Source organism: Carcharhinus amblyrhynchos, chromosome 9 (genome assembly GCF_965287045.1).
Source record: "Carcharhinus amblyrhynchos chromosome 9, sCarAmb.v2.hapA, whole genome shotgun sequence".
Classification (NCBI taxonomy): domain Eukaryota; kingdom Metazoa; phylum Chordata; class Chondrichthyes; order Carcharhiniformes; family Carcharhinidae; genus Carcharhinus; species Carcharhinus amblyrhynchos.
Window position 1 is genome coordinate 10716843 of NC_137332.1, and position 24775 is coordinate 10741617.

General features: G+C 47.0%; 1 protein-coding gene across 1 annotated transcript in view; it reads right to left on the minus strand.

The window, feature by feature from the left end:
- The window catches only part of ak5 (adenylate kinase 5), a 60098-nt gene that overhangs the window by 19452 nt on the left and 15871 nt on the right, over positions 1-24775 (minus strand). Inside the window, 7 exon segments of the mRNA XM_080196460.1 lie at positions 4383-4459; positions 9011-9101; positions 11986-12177; positions 19351-19464; positions 21200-21372; positions 22797-22964; positions 24104-24290. Coding sequence (XP_080052586.1) covers positions 4383-4459; positions 9011-9101; positions 11986-12177; positions 19351-19464; positions 21200-21372; positions 22797-22964; positions 24104-24290 — 1002 coding nt within the window.

A 24775-nucleotide genomic window follows, 5' to 3' on the forward strand; every position in this document is an offset into this window, starting at 1 on the left:
TAGGCCACCCTGGCTGATCTTTTTCTGGACTCAGCTCCACGTACCTGCTCGTTCACCATAACCCTTAATTCCTTCACTGTTCAAAAATTTATCTATCATTGCCTTAAAACATTCAGTGAGATAGTCTCAACTGCTTCACTGGGCAGGGAATTCCACAGATTCCATTTGTGTGAAGAAGTTCCTTCTCAACTCAGCCTCAAAATAAGGGGATCAGATTTAAGACTATGCCCCCTAGTTCTAGTTTCACCCGCCAGTGGAAACAAGTTCCCTGCTTCTGTCTTATCCATTCCCTTCATAATCATATTGTTTCTGTAAGATCTCCCCTCATTCTTCTGAATTCCAATGAGTATAGCCCCAATCTACTCAGTCTGTCCTCATAAGCCAATTCCAGAATCAACCTAGTGAATCTCCTCTGTATCCCCTCCAGTGCCAGTATATCCTTTCTCAAGTAAGGAGACCAAAACTGTACACAGTACTCCAGGTATGGCCTCACCAGCACTTTATACAGCTGCAACATAACCTTACTGTTTTTAAACTCCATCCCTCTAACAATGAAGGACAAAATTCCATTTGCCTTCTTAATTACCTGCTGTATCTGCAAACCAACTCCTTGAGATTCCTGCACAAGGACACCCAGGTCCCTCTGCACAGCAGAATGCTGCAATTCTTTACCGTTTAAATAATACTCCATTTTGCTGTTATTCCTACCAAAATGGATGACCTCACATTTACCAACATTGTTCTCCATCCGCCCACTCACTTAGACTATCTATATCACTTTGCAGACTTTCAGTGTCTTCTGCACACTTTGCTTTGCCACTCATCTTAGTGTCTTCCACGAATTTTAACACACTTCACTTGGTCCCCAATTCCAAATCATCTATGTGGTCAGTGGGACTACCGTAGCTAGGCCCACTGATACTAAGGGGCAATTTAACATAGCAAATCCACCTAACCCAAACATCTTTGGACTGTGGGAGGAAACCCACACAGACACAGGGAGAATGTGCAAACTCCACACAGACAGTGACCCAAGCTTGGAATCGAACCCAGGTCGCTGGCGTCTTGAGGCAGGTGACTAGTTGGATTGGGGAGGGAGGATGTGGACACTGTGAACAGAGCCATTAGCAGACACTGGGGAGAAAGAATGGAGGAATGTGATCAATGAAGGAGCACAGCAGAAACTGGGATGGAGAAAGGGAGAGTATAATGAGGGTATCTACCAGATCAGGAATTTAGTTTGGATTAAAAATAATAAACCCAAGTTCTAAATCCCATCATGGCAATGTCAAAATTAGAGGAGGTGTTGGCTAGTGGTATTGTCATTGGATGAATAATCCAGAAACCAAGGGTAATGCTCTGGGGACATGGGTTCGAATCCCACTATGGTAGATGATGAAATTTGAATTCAATAAAAATCTGGAACTAAAAGTCTATTGATGACCATGAAACCATTGTCAATTGATGTAAAAACCCATCAGGCTCACTAATGTCCTATAGGGAAGGAAATCTGCCATTCTTACTCAGCCTGGCCTATATGCGACTCCAGAACCTCAGCAATGTGGTTGACACAAAAAATGTCCACACAAGCCATTCAGTTCAAGGGTAATCAGGAATAAACAGTGAATGCTGGTCTAGTCAGCGAGACCCACATCCCATTAAAGATTTTCTTCAACTGGAACTGGCAAGTGTGTGTGAGTAAAGTGAACATGTCATCAAAGTACAACCAGTTGACTAATGTCCTTTATGCAAAGAAACCAGCTCATCTGGCCTGTTGGACTTTAGTCCCACAGCAATATGGGTATTAACAGCCTTCTCCAATGGCTGTAACAGCTATAAAAGCCATTCTCATCACAACACCCATCATTATCTACAAACCAATAGCTGGCAAGTGGGATTTGACTAAATAGTACAGACAACATGGGCTGAATGGCCATCTGTTCTTGAAAAAAGAGGGCAAGTGATGATGTGATGGTACTGAGCCTTTCGGAAACGTATTTTAGTCATGTTTCTATGCAGGATGATTCTAGCAGGCCTTCCATTTTAATCAGAGCCATTTTGTCTGACTCCAAAAGCACTACACTGTTACTGCAGCAACATAATTGATGCTGTGTTTGTTTGATTTGAATTAATGAAGATTTCTGTTGCTTGTGTTTTCTCCTGGGATTTTGCAGATCGGGGCATGATTGGGATGATTGACAGGTATAGTGATATACCTGGGCACAGCTGGCCTTGCGCAGAGAACTCACACTCAGTCTGTTTTCTGGGAGAAGAAGTGCCTCTCTTTTCTGCCTCTGAAGTCTGGAAGTTGGCAGAGATGGTGTTTACTTCTCTGAAGTTGAGAATATTTTCTTCTCTGGAAACTGCTGCCTGGATCTCTGTCCAAAGTGTTAAAAAGTTGCACAACGAGGATCACATAAGCATCTTTGGTTTCTGTGCTAACTGGTTCTACAGAGGGTGTTATGTCTATGGGGATACTGCTAAATTGGGACAATAGAGATAGCGAGCTGCTACAAATTATACTTTGTCATGTTTAAGTATTTTAATTGGTCAAAGTAATGCTTCTTGTTATATTCTAACTGTGTTCTTAAACAAATCATACCTGGAGTGAAACACCTTCCGGTCACTCTAATGTCAAAATCAGACGTAAAGGTTAGGGGTTGCAGGTAATGTCCTGAGATGGATAGAAAGCTGGTTAGCAGATAGGAAGCAAAGAGCTGGCATAAATGGATCTGTTTCTGATTGGCAGTCAGTGACCAGTGGGGTTCGGCAGGGATCTGTGCTAGGACCCCAACTGCTCACAGTATATATAATGATCTGGAAGAGGGAATTGAAAGTATAATTTCCAAATTTGCAGATGATACAAAGTTGGGTGGGAGGGTGAGCTGTGAGGACGATGTAGAGATGCTTCAGCATGATTTGGACAGGCTGAGTGAGTGGGCATCTACATTTCAGATGCAGTATAAATGTGAGGTTGTCCACTTTGGAAGCAATAATAGGAAGGCAGGTTATTATTTGAATGGTTGTAAATTGAGAGAGGGAGATACTCAGCAAGACCTTGGTGTCCTTGTGCATCAGTCGCTGGAAGTAAGTGCACAAGTGCAGCAGGCAGTAAAGAAGGCAAATGGTATATTAACCTTCATAGCGAGAGGATTTGAGTATAGGGATAGGGATGTTTTGCCTCAATCCCTCAAGGGAGTGGCTGAAATGAACAATGTTAAAGGGGAAGCTACCCAAGCACATGAGGGAGAAGGGGATAGAGGGTGACGATGGTAGATTTAAATGAGGAAAGATGGGAGGAGGCTCCATAGAATCTGTACAGTGCAGAACGAGACCATTCAGCCCATCAAGTCTGCACTGGCTCCCCGAAAGATCATTCAATCCAGGCCCTCACCTCCACATTTATCACGTCTAATTCCCCCTAACCTACACATCTTTGGAGTGTGGGAGGAAACCGGAGCAGCCAAAGGAAACCCACGCAGACATGGGAAGAACGTGCAAACTCCGCTCAGAGACAGACAGTCACCCAAGACTGGAATCAAACCCAGGTCCCTGGCACTGTGATGCAACAGTGCTAACCACTGCCACTGTGTTATCCTCCATTGGAGCACCGGCATGGCTTGGTTTGGCCGAATTCTGTGCCTGTTATCCAATGTCAACCTCCTCACCGCTTTGAGGGAAAGCAGGATTGAGTATTAAATGCTGACCCTGCTAAAGACCAGAATTCAAGTAACAAACGGATCAGGTTCAGTTCTGATCTGCCTGAATTCAGGAGAGCAGTGAAGAGTCGGCGCAAACCGGCTCCCTTCCACCTCCTTTCCTCCCATTAGCGTGCAGTAGCCCGCAGTGTGTGACAGGCTGCACTAAGCAGTCGAGCCATCAGATGCCCCACAGCATAAATCTTTAACAAGGAACCCATTCGCCAAATCATGGCAGTAAATTCTGTTGTGTTGGGAAGTGGCCTAATGATGCCATTAAGAGCAAAATAAAAGGCAGAATGGAAAAGTCAATCCAATTTTAAAAGAAACATGAATCTTTTCAGCCAAACTGGAATGTAACAAGAAATATTGAAGCCAGGAAGAATAAAGGATATTAGCTGGAAGTGTGAAGTAAAGCAGAAAATTCTGAGGCAGGTCAGGCAGTATGTGATTGAAAATAGATTCTGACGTGGTGCTATTAAATGTTAACTCAATTTCTCTCCACTCCATCCAGTATTTTCGATTTTAAAAATGACAAGTAATACTCTTCTTCGGGACAATACATTTAGAATGAGTTTATTCATTTGTTTCTAATGAGAATCTAAAAAAGTTGCAGTTAAACTTGGGATGTCAAAAGTGAAAAATCCCAGAAATAAAAAGAAAGTTACGACCACGTGTTATTACCTGATCTTCAGAATCCGACTCGATGCTGACAGTATCTGTGAGATCCACAAGCAGACGGAGATCCAGCTCACTGGGGCCTGGTACGTGGTAAAGAGAATAGGGAGACAACATCAGGACAAAGCAACATCTGCCTCCTCTGGAGATCCATCACCATCCCGATGGGAAATGTTGACACTGGGGACCAGCCAGTTGGCAGCTCTCCTGCCTCAGAATCTGAAGGTTTATGTGTTTGGGTAACTTCCCCTCTAACATTGTTCATTTCAGTCACTCACAGTGGGAGCGGGTTCCACGTCCTGCCCGCTCCCAGTGAGAGCAGGTTCCACATTCTCTCCCACTCACTGTGGGACCGAGTTCCTTTTAAAGAAGCTGAAGGTTCCCACGCCAAAGATTCAAGTGCAAAGCTTTGGAAATAACTACCGTTTCCAGTGGGCATAAGGAGCTGGGGAATTCTCCTGGTGTCCATGGGTGTTAGCACCAACTGGGGTTTCTTTTTATTCAAACCCCTACAGTAAAGAGGGAGGTCGTTTGGCCCATCCAGCCCACACCGACAATAATCCTACCCAGGCCCTATTCTCATAATCCTATGTATTTATCCTGTGTGGAATTTGCACGTTCTCCCCATGTCTGTGTGGGTTTCCTCCAGGTGTTCTGGTTTCCTCCCACACTCCCACACAGTGACCCAAGCTGGGAATTGAGTCCGGGTCCCTGGTGCTGTGGCGACTAAGGGACTTTCACAGTAACTTCCCTCCGTAAGATCAGAAGTGGGGATGTTTGTTGATGACAGCGCTATGTTCAGCACCATTCACGATTCCTCAGACACTGAACCAGTCCACATTCAAATGCAACAAGATCTGGACAATATCCAGGTTTGGGCTGACAAGTAGCAACTAACATTCATGCCACACAAATGCCAGGCAATGACCATCACCAATAAGAGTCACTCTAACCTCTGCCCCTTGACATTCAATGGTGTTACCAACACTGAATCCCCCACTGTCAACATCCTTGGGGTTACCATTGACCAGAAACTCAACTGGACTCACCACATAAACACAGTGACGACAGGAATAGATCAGAGGCTAGGAATACTACGGCGAGTAACTCACCTCCTGACTTCCCAAAGACTATCCACTATCCACAAGGCACAAGTCAGGAGTGTGATGGAATACTCTCCACTTGCTTGGATGGGTGCAGCTCCAACAACACTCAAGGACACCATCCAGGACAAAGCAGCCCCCTAGATTGGCACCATATCTACAAACATTGACTCCCTCCACCACCGATGCTCAGTAGCAGTAGTGTGTACTATCTACAGGACGCGCTGCAGCAATTCACTAAAGATCCTTAGCTAGCACCTTTCAGACACACGACCACTTCCATCTCGAAGGACATGGGCAGCAGATACATGGAAATGCCACCACCTGCAAGTTCCCCTCCAAGTCATTCACCATCCTGACTTGGAAATATATCGCTGTTCCTTCACAGTGGCTGGGTCAAAATTTTGGATTTCCCTCCCTAACGGCATTGTGGGTCAACCCACAGAACATTGACTGCAGCGATTCAAGAAGGCAGCTCACCACCACCTTCTCATGGGTGGCACGGTAGCACAGTGGTTAGCACTACTACTTCACAGCTCCAGGGACCTGGGTTCGATTCCTGGCTTGGGTTACTGTCTGTGTGGATTTTGCACATTCTCCTCGTGTCTGCGTGGGTTTCATAGAACATAGAACATAGAACACTACAGCACAAACAGGCCCTTCGGCCCACAAGTTGCGCCGACCACATCACCTACCAACCTACAGACCTATCTATAACCCTCAATCTCATTAAACCCCATATACTTATCCAGAAGTCTTTTAAAAGACCCCAGCGAGTTCGCCTCCACCACCACTGACGGCAGCCGATTCCATTCACTCACCACCCTCTGAGTGAAAAACTTACCCCTAACATCACTTCTGAACCTCCCTCCCCGCACCTTAAATCTGTGTCCTCTCGTAGCGACCATTTCAAACCGGGGAAATAGCCTCTGAGAGTCCACCCTATCTATTCCTCTCAACATTTTGTAAACTTCTATCAGGTCGCCTCTCAACCTTCGTCTCTCCAGGGAAAAGAGTCCCAGCTCCCTCAACCTAACTTCATAAGGCATGCCTCCCAGTCCAGGCAACATCCTTGTAAATCTCCTCTGCACCCTTTCAATAGCTTCTACATCTTTCCTATAGTGAGGCGACCAGAACTGCGCACAATACTCCAAATGAGGCCTGACAAGGGTCTTATAAAGTTCCAGCATTACCTCCCGACTCCTAAACTCAATCCCTCGATTAATGAAGGCTAGTACACCATACGCCTTCTTGACCACCTCCTCCACCTGCGAGGCCGATTTAAGAGTCCTGTGGACCCGGACCCCAAGATCCTTCTGCTCCTCAACACTACTCAGACTTCTGCCCTTCATAGTGTACTCGTTCATCCCGTTGGTTCTGCCAAAATGGACGACAACACATTTATCCGCGTTGAAGTCCATCTGCCACTTCTCCGCCCAGTCCTGCATCCTATCTATGTCCTGCTGCAACTTTTGCCATCCTTCCAGATCATCCACAACACCACCGACCTTCGTGTCATCAGCGAACTTACTTACCCATCCCTCCACTTCCTCATCCAGGTCATTTATGAAAATGACAAACAACAAGGGTCCCAGAACAGATCCTTGAGGCACTCCGCTGGTGACTGACCTCCATTCAGAAAAAGCCCCATCCACAACCACTCTCTGCCTTCTGCAGGCAAGCCAGTTCTGGATCCACAAGGCCAAAGGCCCTTGGATCCCATGCCCTCTCACCTTCTCAAGAAGTCTTGCATGGGGGACCTTATCAAACGCCTTGCTGAAGTCCATGTACACTACGTCCACGGCACTTCCTTCGTCAATGTGTTCAGTCACATTATCGAAGAACTCAACTAGGCTTGTAAGGCACGACCTGCCCTTGACAAATCCATGCTGACTATTCCTGATCATGTCAAACCTCTCCAAATGTTCGTAAATCTTGTCCCTCAGAAGCCTCTCCATCAGCTTACCAACCACTGAGGTGCTCCAGTTTCCTCCCACAGTCCAAAGATGTGCGGGTTAGGTTGATTGGCCATGCTAAGAAATTGCCCCTTAGTGTGTCCAGGGATGCGTAGGTTAGAGGGATTAATGTGTATAATATGTAGGGACATGGGGGTAGGGCCTGGGTGGGATTGTGTTCGGTGCAGACTCGATGGGCCGAAGGGCCTCTTTCTGCACTGTAGGGTTCTATGATTCTATGAACTGGGGATGGGCAATAAATGCTGGCCAGCCAGCGATGCCCATGTCCCATGAATGAATAAAAAAAAACTTCATTGTAGTGCTAATGTAAGACTGCTTGTGACACTAGTAAATAAACTTTTACTTTAGTTGCACTGGTTTTCTAACTGCCTGTTGGCATTAATGTGTCACTGACCAACAGCAGTCTATCTGACCCCGTAGCCCTTAACATTTATTTACACGAGGTTCCATTTTCAGTTCACCCAAGGAGAAAAGAGTCTGTAGCCCCCACATGCCCACCACTCATCCTACTAAAGAATCTCTCCTCCACCCACTCAGCCTAATGACCATCGCACACTTGTTCACAGAATCCCTACAACACAGAAGGAGGCCATTCGGCCCATTGAGTCTGTACTGGTCACAATCCCAGCCAGGTCCTATTCCTGTAACCTCTCACATTTACCCTGTTAATCTCCCTGACACTAAGGGGCAATTTACCATGGCCAATCAATCTAACCTGTACAACGTTGGACTGTGGGAGGAAACCGGAGTACCCAGAGGAAACCCACGCAGACACGGGGAGCATGTGCAAACTCCACACAGTGACCCAAGCCAGGAATTGAACCCAGGTCCTTGGCGTCGTGAGGCAGCAGTGCTAATCGCTGTGCCATCCACCGTAAATTTGTTAATGCATATTTTTTTCCTAGTTTGAACCCATGCCCTCCTGTCCTACTCTGCGATTCAGTCAGATATAAATTATTCAGGTCCACTTTTTCCATATTTGAAAAGTCACCCTGGGGGAGATCCCTGCTTCTTGAGGCTGAAATACAGAATGGAAAACCAAAAATAAATCACGCAACCTTCTCTAGGTTATAAAAGATTAGGGAGTGAAACTAACAACATTATTTTTGAGGGTAAGCTGTGACAGATGAAGATGTGGGGGAGGGAGGGAGAGGTAAAATTGAGAAAAAGGGGATGTAAAGGGGGAGAAAAGGTAAGGAAAGTAGCCTTTCCCCTTGTTTTTCATTCATTTTTCATTCCCTCACCCTGAAGTATGAAAAGCTCCAACTTTAGATGCCTTTTAGCTTTGACAAAGAGTCACCTGGACTCGAAACGTCAGCTCTTTTCTCTCCTTACAGATGCTGCCAGACCTGCTGAGATTTTCCAGCGTTTTCTCTTTCGGTTTCAGATTCCAGCATCCGCAGTAATTTGCTTTTAACATTATTTTAGCCCCAGTCTGGGCATACTGTGCTCTGTAACCGTTGACAATTATACCAGACCCTCATCAACCGCCTCCCTCTCCAGCTGACAGCTTCCTGCCTGAATACAAATGGTTGTCCCAGGACTTAGAGCTTACCAGCCACAGGCTGCTTGGCGGGGAACAGCTTGCTGTCGACTGCCACAGATATATCATCGAACACCTCCTCTTCATCTCTGTCTGCGTCCAGCTGGGTAGACATTGGAAAGAAGTCACAGCGGCTACACTCCATATTCCATAATATTGATGATCTTGTACCAAAGATCACTCAGTTTCAGATCTCAAAGGCTAGTGTGATAAATACAGGAGCTTAAAAGAATCAGCCAGACATTATCTGTGTGTGTATGCCTACATCCACCCGTACCCTCACGCTTAATGATGTGGTAGGCAATGTCTTTTATTTGTGCTCAGAGTTCTCGAGCTTATTGCACTGTCCGGGTGATCATACATCACTCACTTAACCCCGAATCATGAACATCACTGAAATCTTATCTAGGGAAGAGGCTCTGGTGGGATTCTCCCTGTCCTCTGCACTGTGTGAGTAATGATGTGGATATGCTGGTGTTGGACTGGGGTAAACACAGTAAAAAGTCTGACAACACCTGGTTTCAGTCCAACCGATTTATTTGATAGTAAACTCACTAGCTTTCGGGTTAGCCCCTTCGTCAGGTGAATGGAGGGTTCTGCGTGAGTAATACAGCAAGTTGGGAGACACCAGCAGGGAGCCTGTAGTGGGACTCGTGGCCAGTGTCTGTCTCCAACCTCTCACTTTCCCAGCTTGAATTTCTCAGCCATTAGTGTTGGAAATTCATTTGGATAACTGCGCCTAATAAAATGGGTGAGAGAACAGGAGGGGCTGAAATCAGCGTGCTGAACAGGCCACTGCGTGCTCACCGATCTGTCAGTGTCATGATCTGTCACCGAGACTGGCACATGCACAGTGGCCCCGCACTGATGGCCTCCTGACTGCTGGTCAGCCCCGCGACTCTGCAATATCGGCTCTCCACGCTGTCCCTGATCATTCCCGAGCCATCCTCGAACACTGCCCTCCCGGCCCACTCCGATCTCCAGCCCCCACTATGATTCCCCACACCCCCCACATCGTGCCGACCTCTCTACCCCAAGAAGGCTGACTGCCCCGCCTCGCACCCAGCCCGTCCCAATCACTGGCCTCCCTCCCTCCCTCCCTTCCCCACTGATCCCGACTGCAGAGTGGCAGCGGGACATCACTCCCCGCTGCCCCCACCAGCAATGCAGCACTCCCTCATGTGTGCCAGCCCTGATCTGCGTGCTCAGCTCCTGGAGTGGGGCTTGGACCCCAGAACCTTCTGACTCAGAGGCACCGTGAACTGGGGAGTTTAAGTTTATTTATTAGTGTCACAAATAGGCTTACATTAACACTACAATGAAGTTACTGTGAAAATCCCCTAGTCACAACACTCCGCCGCCTGTCCGGGTACACCGAGGGAGAATTTAGCCTGGCAAATGTACCTAACCAGCATGGCTTTCAGATTGTGAGAGGAAACTGGAGCACCCAGAGGAAACCCACGCAGACACGGGGAGAATGTGCAAACTCCACACAGACAGTGACCCAAGCCGGGAATCGAACCCGGATACCTGGCTCCGTGAGGCAGCAGTGTTAACCCTTGTGCCACCCTGAGATGTTAATGATGTGACTTTCTTCAAAGAAGCATAGGAAAACCCATTCCTCAAACTGGCAGCTTTCTGAGCCGCTGCCGGCCTCCCCACCCACTGACAGCAGGTCTCCGCAAGTTAAAATGGGTTCCACAAGTTTCCCCACCTCTGGTTTAGAATTAACGGGCCTTATGCCCCCTCCCCTTCTTCGAACAGCCAGTGGTCTGTTATCCGTGGAGGGAGGAACATTGACCAGGACTCAACCCCCATTCATTCACCTTTGAATAATACCACAGAATCTTTAGCAGATATGAACACTTTACTGTTTTGGATCAAAGCATTCCGAAAGTTTCTGGCAAACACTCGGTTAGAAAATGATAAAATGCTGCCCAAGTGTAAAAACCCAGGTGAGAAAAGCCGTTGTGCTGCCGTCAGCTCCATAGCCGGCTTTTCCTGCCACATTTTTGAAACTTCATTTAAAACAATAGTCCCACGACATCAGATTGGTGGCAGAGTCCACCCCATCAGAAACTCCGGCCTTCAAGAGATCAGGGCAAGAAGTTACAAAAGGCTGAGAAACGTATCCAGTCCATCACTCAAAGCAGCCTCCCATCCATTGACTCTGTCTACACCTCTCGCTGCCTCGGCAAAGCAGTCAACATAATTAAGAATCCCATGCATCCCCAGGTGGCATAGTGGTTAGCACTGCTGCCTCACAGCGCCACGGACCTGGGTTCAGTTCCCGGCTCGGGTCACAGTCTGTGCAGAGTCTGCACATTCTCTCCGTGTCTGCGTGGGTTTCCTCCAGATGCTCCGATTTCTCCCCACAGTCCGAAAGACGTGCTGGTTAGGTACATTGACCTGAACAGGTGCTGGAGTGTGGCAACTAGGGGAATTTCACAGTAACGTCATTGCAGTGTTAATGTAAGCCTTACTTGTGACTAATAAATAAACTTTAACATTGTCTCTTCCACCTTCTTCTATTGGGGAAAAGATATAAATGTCTGAGATCACATCATTTCCCGGCTTGGGTCACTGCCTGTGTGGAGTCGGCACGTTCTCCCTGTGTCTGCCTGGGTTTCCTCCGGGTGCTCTGGTTTCCTTCCACAGTCTGAATGACGTGCTAGTTAGGGTGCATTGACCCAAACAGGTGCCGGACTGTGACGACTAGGGGAATTTCACAGTAACTTCATTGCAGTGTTAATGTAAGCCTTATAATGTGACCAATAAGTAAATAAATAAATAAGATCTCCTCTCATTCTGTTAAACTCCAGCCAGTACAACTATTCAATCTCACTTTGTTAGACAAGTGCTTCATCCCTGGAATCAATAGCAGCTCGCAACACAAGATTCACATGAAAAATCAAAAAGTCAAAGTTATGACGGACTAGGAGATGATGCTATATTCTGTTTAGAAGATTTAAAATGCTAATACTTACGGTAACAATCAGGCCTCTTTCCTGGAAATATTTGACCAATGGGATGGTGTTTTGTTTGAAGGTTGTCAGTCGTCTGTGGATGGCTTTGGGATTGTCGTCAGGGCGACCCTGCTGTGCCGCCCGCTTTTCCAGCCTCTCTTTCAATCGATGATTGGCGCAAGCCAGGAACACCACTAAATCTGGGGCGCAGATCTGTCCAATAAGATTAAAAAGGAGGGAAATAGAAATGCGCTGAAGCTGGATTAAAGATCTGTTCAGAGAGCAGAGACACAGAGAGAGAGATCTAGAGATACTGGTCCACAGATCCTTAAAATGGCAGCACAGGTGGTGAAGAAAGCGTATGCCATATTGCCATCATCATCCAGGGCATCGAGTATAAAAGTTGGCAAATTATGTTACAGTTATACAAAATATTGGTTAGGCCGCATTTGGAATACTGTGTCCAGTTCTGGTCACCACACTACCTGAAAGATGTGGGGGCTTGAGAGGGAGTGTAGAAAAGGATATTGCCAGGTATGGAGGGTATTAGCTATGAGAAAGATTGAATAAACTGGGATTGTTCTCACCGGAATGGCGGAAGCCGAGGGGTGACCTGATAGAAGTTTATAAAATTATGAGGGACATAGGGAAGGTGAATCATTGGAAGCTTTTCCCAGGGCAGAAATGTCAATCACACGGGGACACAAGTTCAAGGCAAGGGTGGGGGAAGATTCAGTGGAGATGTGCGGGGGAAGTTTTTTAAAATTTTTACACAGAGGGTGGTGGTGGAATGTGCTGCCAAGAGAGGTGGATGAGGCAGATACATTAGCGACATTATCTGGATAGACGCATGAACAGGCGGGGAGTAGAGGGATACAGGTTGATCCAGATAGGACAATGTGATCGGTGAAGGCTTGGTGAACCGAAGGGCTTGTTCCTGCGTTCTTTGAACCAATCAGATCGGGAGTAGACTATTGAACCCCTCAAACCTGTTGATCACACGTACAAGAAGCAGAAACAGGAGCAGGAGCAGGAACAGGCCACCAGGCCCTTCAAGCCTGACCCACTATTCGAGACTATCATGGCTGATTAGATCATTGTTGATCTGTACCTCAACTCCAAATCCCCTCATCCAACAAAAACCTGATTTAACTTATTCATGAAAGCCCCAGTTGTCTAGACAGCCACACTCTTCTTTGGAGGACAGAGATCTACATTCCCACTTGACCCAGCGGGGTAAGAGTGATTTCCTTCCAAAAGCACCCCAGATTTAATTTTTAAAATGCATTTGATTCTTCCACCAGAGGCTGAATTGTTTTGTCATTAGTGAAGAAGTCTCATCGCTGGGGTTAAAATGGGATCTGAACCCACATCAGTGGGTGCCGGGCCTCTGGGCAGTGTTATGTATGCACCTATTGAGTCAAGCTTCCTAAGGTACCATGAGGGAGGCTTGGGAATTTGGACACTGGGGAGTTCTTTATTGTAGATATACACTGTTCCATAGTCAGATCCAAGATTACACAACCGGGTCCCACACTGGGCTGGGTTAATTCCCCCAGGACTCCCGCACGCTTAAAGGGGCAGGTATGGTTCACCATACTCTCTGACCTTCCCCTCTCTGAGGCTGAGCGTGCTGTTCTCAACAAAGGGCTCAGCTTTGTATCCTTACGTCCCCACCTCAATGAATTCTGCACTCGACATGATGTTGAACTCTTCTTCCGTTGCCTTCGTCTCTGTGCCCACTCATTTGGGCAAGAGTCCTCCCCCCTATTTCACTGATCCTTTCACCTGCCTCCAACATTCTGCCTCCAACTGGACACCCCACCGGGACAATTACCTGACCTCAATCTTTTCATTGGGAACTGTCAACGGGACATTGGCCATCTCAGTTTTTCTGTCCCCCTCACACATTCCAACCTCTCTCCTTCCGAATTTTCTGTCCTTCGCCCCCTCAGGTCTAACAATGACATTGTCATCAAACCTGCCGACAAAGGGGGTGCTGTTGTGGTCTGGTGTACTGATCTCTACCCCACAGAGGCTGAGCGTGAACTTTCAGATACTTCCTCCTACCTCCCCCTGGACCGTGACCACACCACTGAACATCAAGCCATTATCTCAGCACTGTCAGCAACCTCATTTCCTCCGGATGTCTTCCCCCCCACAGCTTCCAACCTCAGCCTCTCAACCCCGGACAACTCGCTTCCACCTACTTCCCAAAATCCATAAAAGGGACTGACCTGTAGGCCCATTGTGTCAACATGCTCCTGCTCCTCTGAACTTATTTCCTCTTACCTGGACTCCATCCTCACTCCCCTGGTCCCATTCCCTCCCCATCTATATCCGGGATTCCTCTGATTGCCCTGTGTTATATTGACAGCTTCCAGTTTGCAGGCCCTAACCGCCTCCTATTCATTGTGAACATAAGAACATAAGAAATAGGAGCAGGAGTAGGCCATCTGGCCCTTCGCGCCTGCCCCGCCATTCAATAAGATCATGGCTGATCTGTCGTGGCTCAGTTCCACTTTCCCGCCCTCTCCCCATAACCCTTAATCCCCTCTCTTATCAAAAACCCATCAACCCGCTTCTTAAAAATATTTAGCGAGGCAGCCTCCACCACTTCAACGGGCAGAGAATTCCAGAGATTCACCACCCTTTGAGTGAAGAAGTTCCTCCTCAACTCCGTTCTAAACCGCCCCCCCTTTATCTTGAGGCTGTGCCCCCTAGTCCTACTGTCTTTTTTGAGCGGGAAGAGTCTCTCCACCTCTATCCTATCCATCCCATTCATCATCTTATACGTCTCAATGAGATCTCCCCTCATTCTTCTAAACTCTAACGAGTACAAGCCTAGTTTATTCAGCCTCTCCTCATAGCTCAACCCCCTCAACTCCGGTATCAGCCTAGTAAACCTCCTCTGCACTCCCTCCAAGGCCAAAATATCCTTGCGCAGGTGCGGCGCCCAAAACTGCACACAGTACTCCAGCTGCGGCCTCACCAATGCCCTATACAGCTGCAGCAAGACCTCCCTACTTTTATATTCAATCCCCCTCGCTATGAAGGCCAGCATCCCATTCGCCTTCCTGACCACCTGCTGCACCTGCAGGCTGGGTTTTTGCGACTCATGCACAAGGACCCCGAGGTCCCTCTGCACCGTCGCCTGCTGCAGTTTTTCGCCACGTAAGTAATAGTCCTTCCTACCATTCTTCCTACCAAAGTGGACCACCTCACACTTGCCAACATTAAATTCCATTTGCCATTTCCTGGCCCATTCGCCCAGCCTATCTAGATCCTTCTGCAGACTCTCCACACCCTCCGCACAATTTGCCTTTCCCCCAATCTTGGTGTCATCAGCAAATTTCGACACCCTACACTCGGTTCCCTCCTCCAGATCATCTATATAAATGGTAAATAGCTGAGGCCCCAGCACCGACCCCTGGGGCACCCCACTAGTCACCAACCGCCAATCCGAATAGCACCCATTGACCCCCACTCTCTGCCTCCTATTTGACAACCAATCCTCTATCCACGCTAACACCCTACCCCCAACTCCATGTCCTCTGACCTTCTGCAGTAACCTCTTGTGAGGTACCTTATCAAACGCCTTCTGAAAATCCAGAAAGACCACATCCACCGGCTCTCCTCTATCCACCGCCCTAGACACATCCTCATAGAACTCCAGTAAATTTGTCAGACACGACTTCCCTTTAATGAAACCGTGTTGCGTCTGCCCTATCAAGCAATTCCTTTCAAGATGCCTCGCAATTTCCTCCTTAATGACGGATTCTAACATTTTACCTACCACAGACGTTAAACTAACCGGCCTATAATTCCCCGCCTTTTGCCTGGCACCCTTCTTAAACAACGGCGTAACATTAGCCGTTTTCCAATCTTCCGGCACTTCCCCGGAATCCAGCGACGTCTGGAAAATAACCACCAAGGCATCCACTATAACCTCCGCCATTTCTTTCAGAACCCTCGGATGCATTCCATCCGGTCCTGGGGACTTGTCCACAATCAGCCCCTCCAGTCTGTCGCGCACCACCTCTCTAGTAACAGTAATGTCATTAAGACCCTCCAGTCCTACCACCTTTCCATCGCTAACACCCGGCAAATTATTCACGTCCTCCTCCGTGAAGACAGAAACAAAAAAGTTATTCAAGACCTTAGCCATATCCCCATCCCCTACCACTAGGTCCCCTTTCTCATCCTCTAAGGGACCAACATTCACCCTAGCCAGCCTCTTCCTTTTTATATATTTATAAAAACTCTTGCTATCCTTTTTTATATTAAGCGCTAGCCCAGCTTCATAGCTTCTTCTACCCTGTGCAAATCTCTCTCCATCTCCACCCCACACCAGGACAGCCTGAGACCTCTTCACTTCTTTCTTGAAGAAGAGTGAAAAACAGCTCTGATAAAGGATCATCTGGACTGGAAACGTCAGCTCTTTTCTCTCCTTACAGATGCTGCCAGACCTGCTGAGATTTTCCAGCATTTTCTCTTCTGGTTTCCGATTCCAGCACCTGCAGTATTTTGCTTTTATCCTCATGATCCAGGATTGAGTGAGATGTGCCGCTGGTTTCCTGAATCTATTTCCATTTAATGATGCAGCAGTTCGAACACGAGGATACAGATTTCTCCCTCAGTGGAGATTCCAGCATGTGAGATGGGGGTGGTAAGCAGAGCTATCGCAGCTAAATGTGAAGCAGTTTGAAAGTCTTGACCTCTGAACAAGTCATTCATAATCACTGCTTGTGGGATCTTGCTGTGCACACATAGACTGCCACATTTCCTACCTTAACAACAGTTGACTACACTTCAAAGAAAATGGTTTTCTTGGCGATATCCTGAAAGCTTCTTTGTGAATGAATGTAAGTTCCTCGTAAGGAGGAACTGGATGAAGAAACAGTCACACTAAAGATATCATAACCTTCAAGATTGATATGAAACTCTATTCATTATTTCTTATTTTCTCTACTCCTATTTCTTATGTTCTTATTATAGTGCAGGAGAGATAACGATTTACAGAATTCATTGAAACGGAATAAAGATTTACTTTATTCGACTTATAAAGCTATAGTATATCTTTTTGTATTCATACATGGGACATGGGTGACGCTGGCTGGGCCAGCATTTATTGCCCATGCCTAGTTGCCCTTGGAGGGCAGTTGAGAGTCAACCACATTGCTGTGACTCTGGAGTCACATGTAGGCCAGACCAGGTAAGGATGGCAGATTTTCTTCCCTTGAAGGACATTGTTATGAAGTTGTAAGATTGACTGCTAAAATGGTATGGTGGGGGGGGGGGGGGGGGGGGGGAGGTGGTTTCTGTACTTAGGATTTAAAAAAAATGCAGTACACAGAGAGCCCAGACTGAAATATTGTATCAAAGGCCAAACAGCGATGTTGCCAAGACAACAGACTGTTTTTGAATTTTGCCCAATCAATTTAAATTAGGCACTTGGATAACAGCAGCCTATTAGATTTAAATTTGACGTTTTGGTAACCTGAGAACCATTTTTATCGTGAGGATGTTGGCATGTCATCAGGGGTATAAGAGACAGCTCTCAGCCCCAGAGACACGACAGCAACTGCTCTCAGCCACATCGAATAGTTTTTAGCTCAAAGCCTCATCTGAACATCAAAGGTACCAAAAGAAGACAGAGATTCCAGACAGAAGATTCCAGAAGATGACAAACCTGGTTAAAATTTGAGAGTGACTAAAAATTTTTTTTTGTTAATAAATGGAAATTGTATTTACCTAAACAACATTCCATTAGAATTATATTTTAGTTAGCTTGTTAATAGTTTGGTTAATTTTTTTCGCTATTAGATAGATAAATAAAGTCTTACTTGTCGATTTTACAGAGAGTGTCAAGGAGTTAAGACTATAGAACCATAAGACATAGGAGCAAACTTAGGCCACTCTGCCCATCGAGTCTGCTCCACCATTCAATCATGGCTGATTTTTTTCTCATCCGCATAAGCCCTGATCCCCTGATTAATCAAGAACCTATCTCTGTCTTAAAGACACCCAATGATCTGTCCTCCACAGCCTTCTGCAGCAGAGTTCCAAAGGTTTACCACTTTCTGGCCGAAGAAATTCCTCCTCATCTCTGTTTTAAACGATCGTCCCTTTAGCCTGAGGTTGTGCCCTCTGGTTCTAGTTTTTCCCACTAGTGGAAACATGCTCACCACGTCCACTCTATCCAGGCTCGCAGTATCCTGTAAGTTTCAATAAGACCCCCCCCACCATCCTTCTAAACTCCAAAGTGTACAGACCCTGAGTCCTCAACTGTTCCTTATACGACAAGCTCTTCATTCCAGGGACATACTTGTGAACCTCCTCTGGACCCTTTCCAAGGCCAGCACATCCTTCCTTAGATACAGGGCCTACATCTGCTCACAGTACTCCAAACAGTTATTTTGATTTAATCACTAAGAGTTGCTGAAGAGCAGATTGTACTACTTCTCAGTCATTTTTAACAGATTATGGGACGAGGTACTCCTCTGAGTGATGACATCAGTGAACGAGCTGGGTTTTCCAACAATGTTTTCATGGTCATCAGTAGATTTTTAATTCCAGACATTTTCTTTTTATTAAATTCAAATTCCACCATCTGCTGTGGTGGGATTCAAATTCAGATCCCCAGAACATTAGCTGAGTTTCTGGATTAATAATCTAGCATTAAGACTTTATTCAATTCCATGTTTATCTTCCTTCCTATCCACAACAAGTTATTAATGTGTTACTTCAATCTTTGTGATTAGAAGAATCAGGCGCAACCTCTTAATATTTGCATACTTTGTCTTTCAAAAGACAATACATAGAAACATAGAGACCCCACAGCACAGAAAGAGGTCCTTCGGCCCATTGAGTCTGCACTGACCAAGATCCCACCCAGGCCTACCCCCAATCCGTACATTTTTACCCACTAACCTATGCATCTACAGTCAATTTAGCAGGACCAATGAACCTAACCCACACACCTTCGGACTGTGGGAGGAAACCAGAGCACCCAGAGGAAACCCATGCAAACACAAGGAGAATGTGCAAACTCCACACAGACAGTGACCTAAGCCGGGAATCGAACCCGGGTCCCTGGAGCTGTGAGGCAACAGTGCTAACCACTATGTTACCGTGGCACCACCGACAATCTCGGTGTCTCGAACAGTGAGAGGTAAACACTTCACTGAATCTGCTCAAGACGGAGATTGATATCTCTCTGGGAATTGGGGATATGAACAGCTGGCTGGAAACTGGATCAGAGGTCGAAAATCAACCATGGTTTTACTGAATAGTGGGCAATCCTGAGGGGCTGAATGGCCTACTCTGGTTCCTATGATCCCAGCGGTGTCCCCTGTAAAGCAGAATCTAATAGGAGCTCCATACCTGGTCCTCAAAGGACAACTCCTGGGCAACATCTCTTGGGAATCCATCAATGACAAACCCTTGGGCGTCCGGGAGCTGCATCAGACGGCGTTTGATCTCCGTGATGGTCGTTTCCTTCAAACGGGAAGGACAGAGGTCAGAGGGCAAACCATCAAAATATTCTCGTATTATCCAGCAGAATGGGGAAAAGTGAAGATAACAACAAGGCAGATTTCTTCAGTTAGAATCATAGAATCCCTACAGTGCAGTAAGAGGCCATTCGGCCCATTAAGTCTACAACGACCACAATCCCACGCAGGCCCTATCCCTGTATCCCCTGCTAATCCCCCTGACACTAGGGTCAATTTAACATGGCCAATCAACCTAACCTGCACACCTTTCAGACTGTGGGAGGAAACTGGAGCACCCGGAGGAAACCCATGCAGACACGGGGAGAACATGCAAACTCCACACAGCCAGTGATCTGAGGCTGGAATTGAACCCGATTCCCTGGCGCTGTGAGGCAGCAGTGCTAACCACTGTGCCATCGTGCCATCTTTTTGAGAACCTTGACCTGTGCAACTTCCCATTCAATGCATGGGTTTACACAAATGATAACAGTAAAATATCAAGTTAGCGCGTTAATTCATTGGTATGCCCACTTAAGAGAATGAAGTTACATTTAATTAGCAGCTTTTGCAAAATTTGTACCAAAGTGCTCCAGACTTGAAGTATTTTTGTTGTAATGTTGGAAATGCAGCAGCCATTTTGTGCACAGCAAGCTTAAAGTTTATTTATTAGTGTCACAGGTAAGCTTACATTAACACTGCATTGAAGTTACTGTGAAAACCCTCTAGTCGCCACACTCCGGTGCCTGTTCAGGTACACTGAGGGAGAATTTAGCATGGCCACTGCACCTAACCAGCGTGTCTTTTGGACTGTGGGAGGAAACCAGAGCACCCAGAGAAAACCCACACAGACACAGGGAGAATGTGCAAACTCCACACAGACAGTGACCCAAGCCAGGAATTGAACCCAGTTCCCTCGCACTGTGAGGCAGCAGTGCCACCATGTGATAATGATCAGATTGTTTGATTTAGAGATTGCTATGGATCTGGAGTCACATGTAGGTCAGACCAGGTACGGGCAACAGGATTCCTTCCCTAATGGGCATCAGATGGGTTTTCATGACAATTGAAATTCCGCCAACTGCCATGGTGTGGCACGGTGGCACAGTGGTTAGCACTGCTGCCTCACAGCGCCAGGGATCCAGGTTCGATTCCCAACTTGGGTCACCGTCCAGGTGGAGTTTGTACGTTCTCCCCATGTCTGCATGGGTTTCCTCCCACAGTCCAAAGATGTGGGGGTTAGGTGAATTGACCATGTTAAATTGTGCCAGGGGAATTAGCTAGGGTAAATGCATGGGGCTATGAGGATGGGACCTGGGTGGAATTGTGGTCACTGCAGACCTGATGGGCTGAATGGCCTTCTTCTGCACCGTAGGGATTCTATAATTCCACCAGCTGCCACGGTGGGATTTGAACCCATGTCCTCTGAGCTTCTGAATTACTATTGCAGTGAAATTACAATTATGCCACCCAATCCCATAAATTGACTGAACCTTTGCAGATTAGCTGCTGCACCCCCTACATTATGGCAGTGACCCCACTTTCACTGGCTCCAAAACACTTTGGGACTTCCTGAGGTCATTAACAGCATGGTAAAAATACAAGCTCGTGTTTTATTTACACATCCCCTTTGTGGGATTTCACTGTTGGGAATAACCACGTGGTAATCAGTCACCAATACAACAATAGCTTACATTCCGGATTCCATGTGGTTCTCAGTCACCGATACATTCCGGTTTTACCTGTGGTGCCAATTCCCCATTGGTGATAATTTTGGCAATTAAACTCCACTTCCTGTTGCTGGTGGCATTGTGGATCATTTTCCTTCTGAGTAGCTCTCCCACCGAAATGTATTCAAATCCGTAACGCTGGGCAATCTTCAGACTCTGGGTCCCCTTCCCACTGCCTGGACCACCTGCAACATCAAAAGTAAAGCCCTGCATTCATTTAGCGCCTCTAGTCAGAACTCCAGGGCCTCACACAACCTGTAGAAAGCACTGGTTAGAATCATAGAATCCCTACAGCACAGAAGGAGGCCATTTGGCCCATCAAGTCTGCACTGACTCACTGACAAAGCATCTTACCCCAGGCCTTAACCCACATATTTACTCCTTTATTACCCCCAACTTACACATCTTTGAACATTAATGGGCAATTTAGCATGGTCAATCCATATAACCTGCACAGCCTTGGACCATGCGAAAAAACCGGAGCACCCAGAGGAAACCCACGCAGACAGAGGGAGAACATGCAGACCCTGCATAGACCGTCATCTAAGGCTGGAATTGAACCCAGGACCCTGGCGCTCTGAGGCAGCAATGCGAACCATTGTGCCACCTAGTAGATTAGGCCACAGCTAGGACATTGCATCCAGTTCTAGTTAATACACTTCAAGAAGGATGCTGGAGAGGGTGCAGAGGAAGATTTACCAGAATGATTCATACTTTGGTTCATTCCCCAGGAACCAAAGTACACCTGCCCAGTTTGAACAAAACTGGGAAGTTAACTGTTCCATACAGCACTCTCAGTGGCAATACCTCCATCAGCCAGAGTTCTCTTCTCCCTCAATAAAAATTGGCCTTCCCCTGTTACCATTGATAGTTTCTTGTGTCTGTCCTGACGAGTACAAGATGTAAAACTTTGATAGTATGTCTCTTTGGTTAGCAAAATGCTCTCTACACCGTCAAGTGACTATAGGAGATTCTCCTACAATAAAAACAGAAAATGCTGGATAAACTCAGCAAGTCTGTGGAGACAGAGAGAAACAGAGATAACGTTTCGAGTCCGTGTGACTCTTCTACAGAACTAAAGTTTATTTCATTCATGTTACAAGTAGGCTTACATTAACACTACAATGAAGCTACTGTGAAAATCCACTAGTCGCCACATTCTGGCGCCTGTTCGGGTACACTGACAAAGAATTTAGCGTGGCCAGTGCACCTAACCAGCACATCTTTCGGATTGTGGGAGGAAACCAGAGCACCCGGAGGGAACCCATGCAGACACAGGGAGATTGTGCAGATTCCGCACAGTGACCCAAGCTGAGAATCAAACCCAGGTCCCTAGCACTGTGAGGCTGCAGTGCTAACCACGACGTCACTACATTCTGTGGAAGGGTCAAATGGACTTGAAATGTTAACTCTGTTTCTCTCTCCGCAGGTATTACCAGACCTACTGAATTTATCCAATACTTTTCACTGTATGTTAATACATGTGACAATAATAAATCAAAATAAAAAAAATCATTTTCTGCTTTTAATTTCAGATTTCTGCTTTTATGAAGATACCCTTGTTCATTTTAACCTTCACCCCAGTGAACTATCAGTCCCTCGGTATTACCTATCAGCAGGACAATCCAGGGACGCGCCTTGGCTGGGTCAAACACCGTGTATTCTTCAATCAGCTCGGCAGTTTCGGCTAGGTCGGTGTCACTCTCGATGGAGAACTGGTGAATGGGAGGCAGGCGATCATAGCGGCGATAAGGTAAACTGGCTCCATCAGGCAGAACTGTAAGCAGATGTGGACATGGGAGATCAGTCTTTATCACTCAATTCATCAGCTGTTTGACACTGTACAATCCTTTCAACTCTCTAATCTCCTGTCTCCCCCCAAACTCCTTCCAAACAACTTGATATGTGAAGAAGAATACTTGTGTTGGGAACACTCTGTTCTTCCCTCTGGTGAACCTTGTTGGCTTCACTAATGGAGCTTCATTCCCAGATGCCCGCTTTGTTTGGGCGATGCTCGTTTACTCAGCTTAGAGAATTGAGACTTCACTCCCCAAACTAGACGCTCCAAACACACAACCCACGAGGACGCGAGGAAGATTCCTGCTCCTCAGAAAGTGGGATGGATAAGCAGGGTTTTATTGACATTGTCTGAAGCACTGGAACAGACAGATGCAGCCTCAGTTTATTCGAATGACAGTGGACAGGATTTTCCAGCTGCATTCGCCCCAAGGACAGAAAATCCCGCCCGAGGTCAACAGGCCTTTGTATGGTCCATGTCCCAAACGCTAAGGACCCTGGGGACCCTCACACTCCAGTGCTGTGCTGAGGGGGTGCCACACTCTCAGAGGCACTGGCCAGGATGGGAAAATTCCCCCAGTGGCTCTGAGTGTATGGCACTCCCTCGGCACAGCACTGGAGAATGAGGCTCCCCAGGGCACCAGAAGACCACAAGATCATAAGATGTACGAGCAGAATTTGAGTCACTCTGCCATTCAATCATGGTTGATAAGTTTCTCAACCCCCTTCTCCCCGTAACCTTTGATCCCCTTGCCAATCAAGACCCTCCTTCTTAAATACACTCAAGGACCTGACCTCCACAGTCTTCTATGGCAATGAGTTCCACAGGTTCGCCACCCTCCGGCTGAAAAATTTCCTCCTCATTTCGGTTCTAAAGGGTTGTCCCTTTACTCTGAGGCTGTGCCCACGGATCCTAATATCTCCTACTAATGGAAACAACTTCCCTGCGATCTTTAGTGGGTGGTGGGATTCTGGTGATTTATTTCTTTAGTGATCTGCCTCCCTCTGCCTCCCCCACCTCTCTGGGAATGTCACCAAATCCCGAGAAGATTGGTTTAGATAGGCTCCCATCCTGGGTGATGGGGGGGATGGGGGGGGTGCAGATAGCAAGTTATTTACCATTCCGGAGCAAGGACCTCCTGGCCTGGCAGCCGTTCAGAGGAGGCAGCACTCTCTTTTCCTGGGCCACAAAGGTGTCCCACCGTACGCGGTCTGGCCCGCCCAGCTCCTTCACTTTCTTCAGGCAATTCTCCAAGTATTCAACAGGGTTATCCGGCCTGTAGTACATCAACCCCGTCAGCATACTCTGCATGGAAGGAAACAGAATGTACCATTGAGTTCCCATTAGCAGTGCCGGGCTGTACGTCAGGGTGGCACAATGGCGCAGTGGTTAGCGCTGCTGCCTCACAGCCCCAGGGACCCAGGTTCAATTCTGGTCTCGGGTCACTGCCTGTGTGGGGTCTGCATGTTCTCCCCGTGTTTCCTTCGGGTGGTCTGGTTTCCTCCCACAACCCAACGATGCGCAGGTTAGGTTGATTGGCCATACTAAGTTGGCCCTAGTGTCAGGGGATTAGCTTAGTGTCAGCTTAAACTGGACCATCTGACGGGCAACATGACATCTCAGTGACTATCACTGTTTGCTGTGCAGGTACATGGATTTGGGCCAGTGTCTGCGGGAGTTTGTACATTCTCCCCGTGATTGTGTGGGTTTTCTCCGGGTGCTCCGGTTTCCTCCCACATCCCAAAAATGTGCTCTTAGGCTGATTGGTGTATCAAATTGTCCCTAAATTA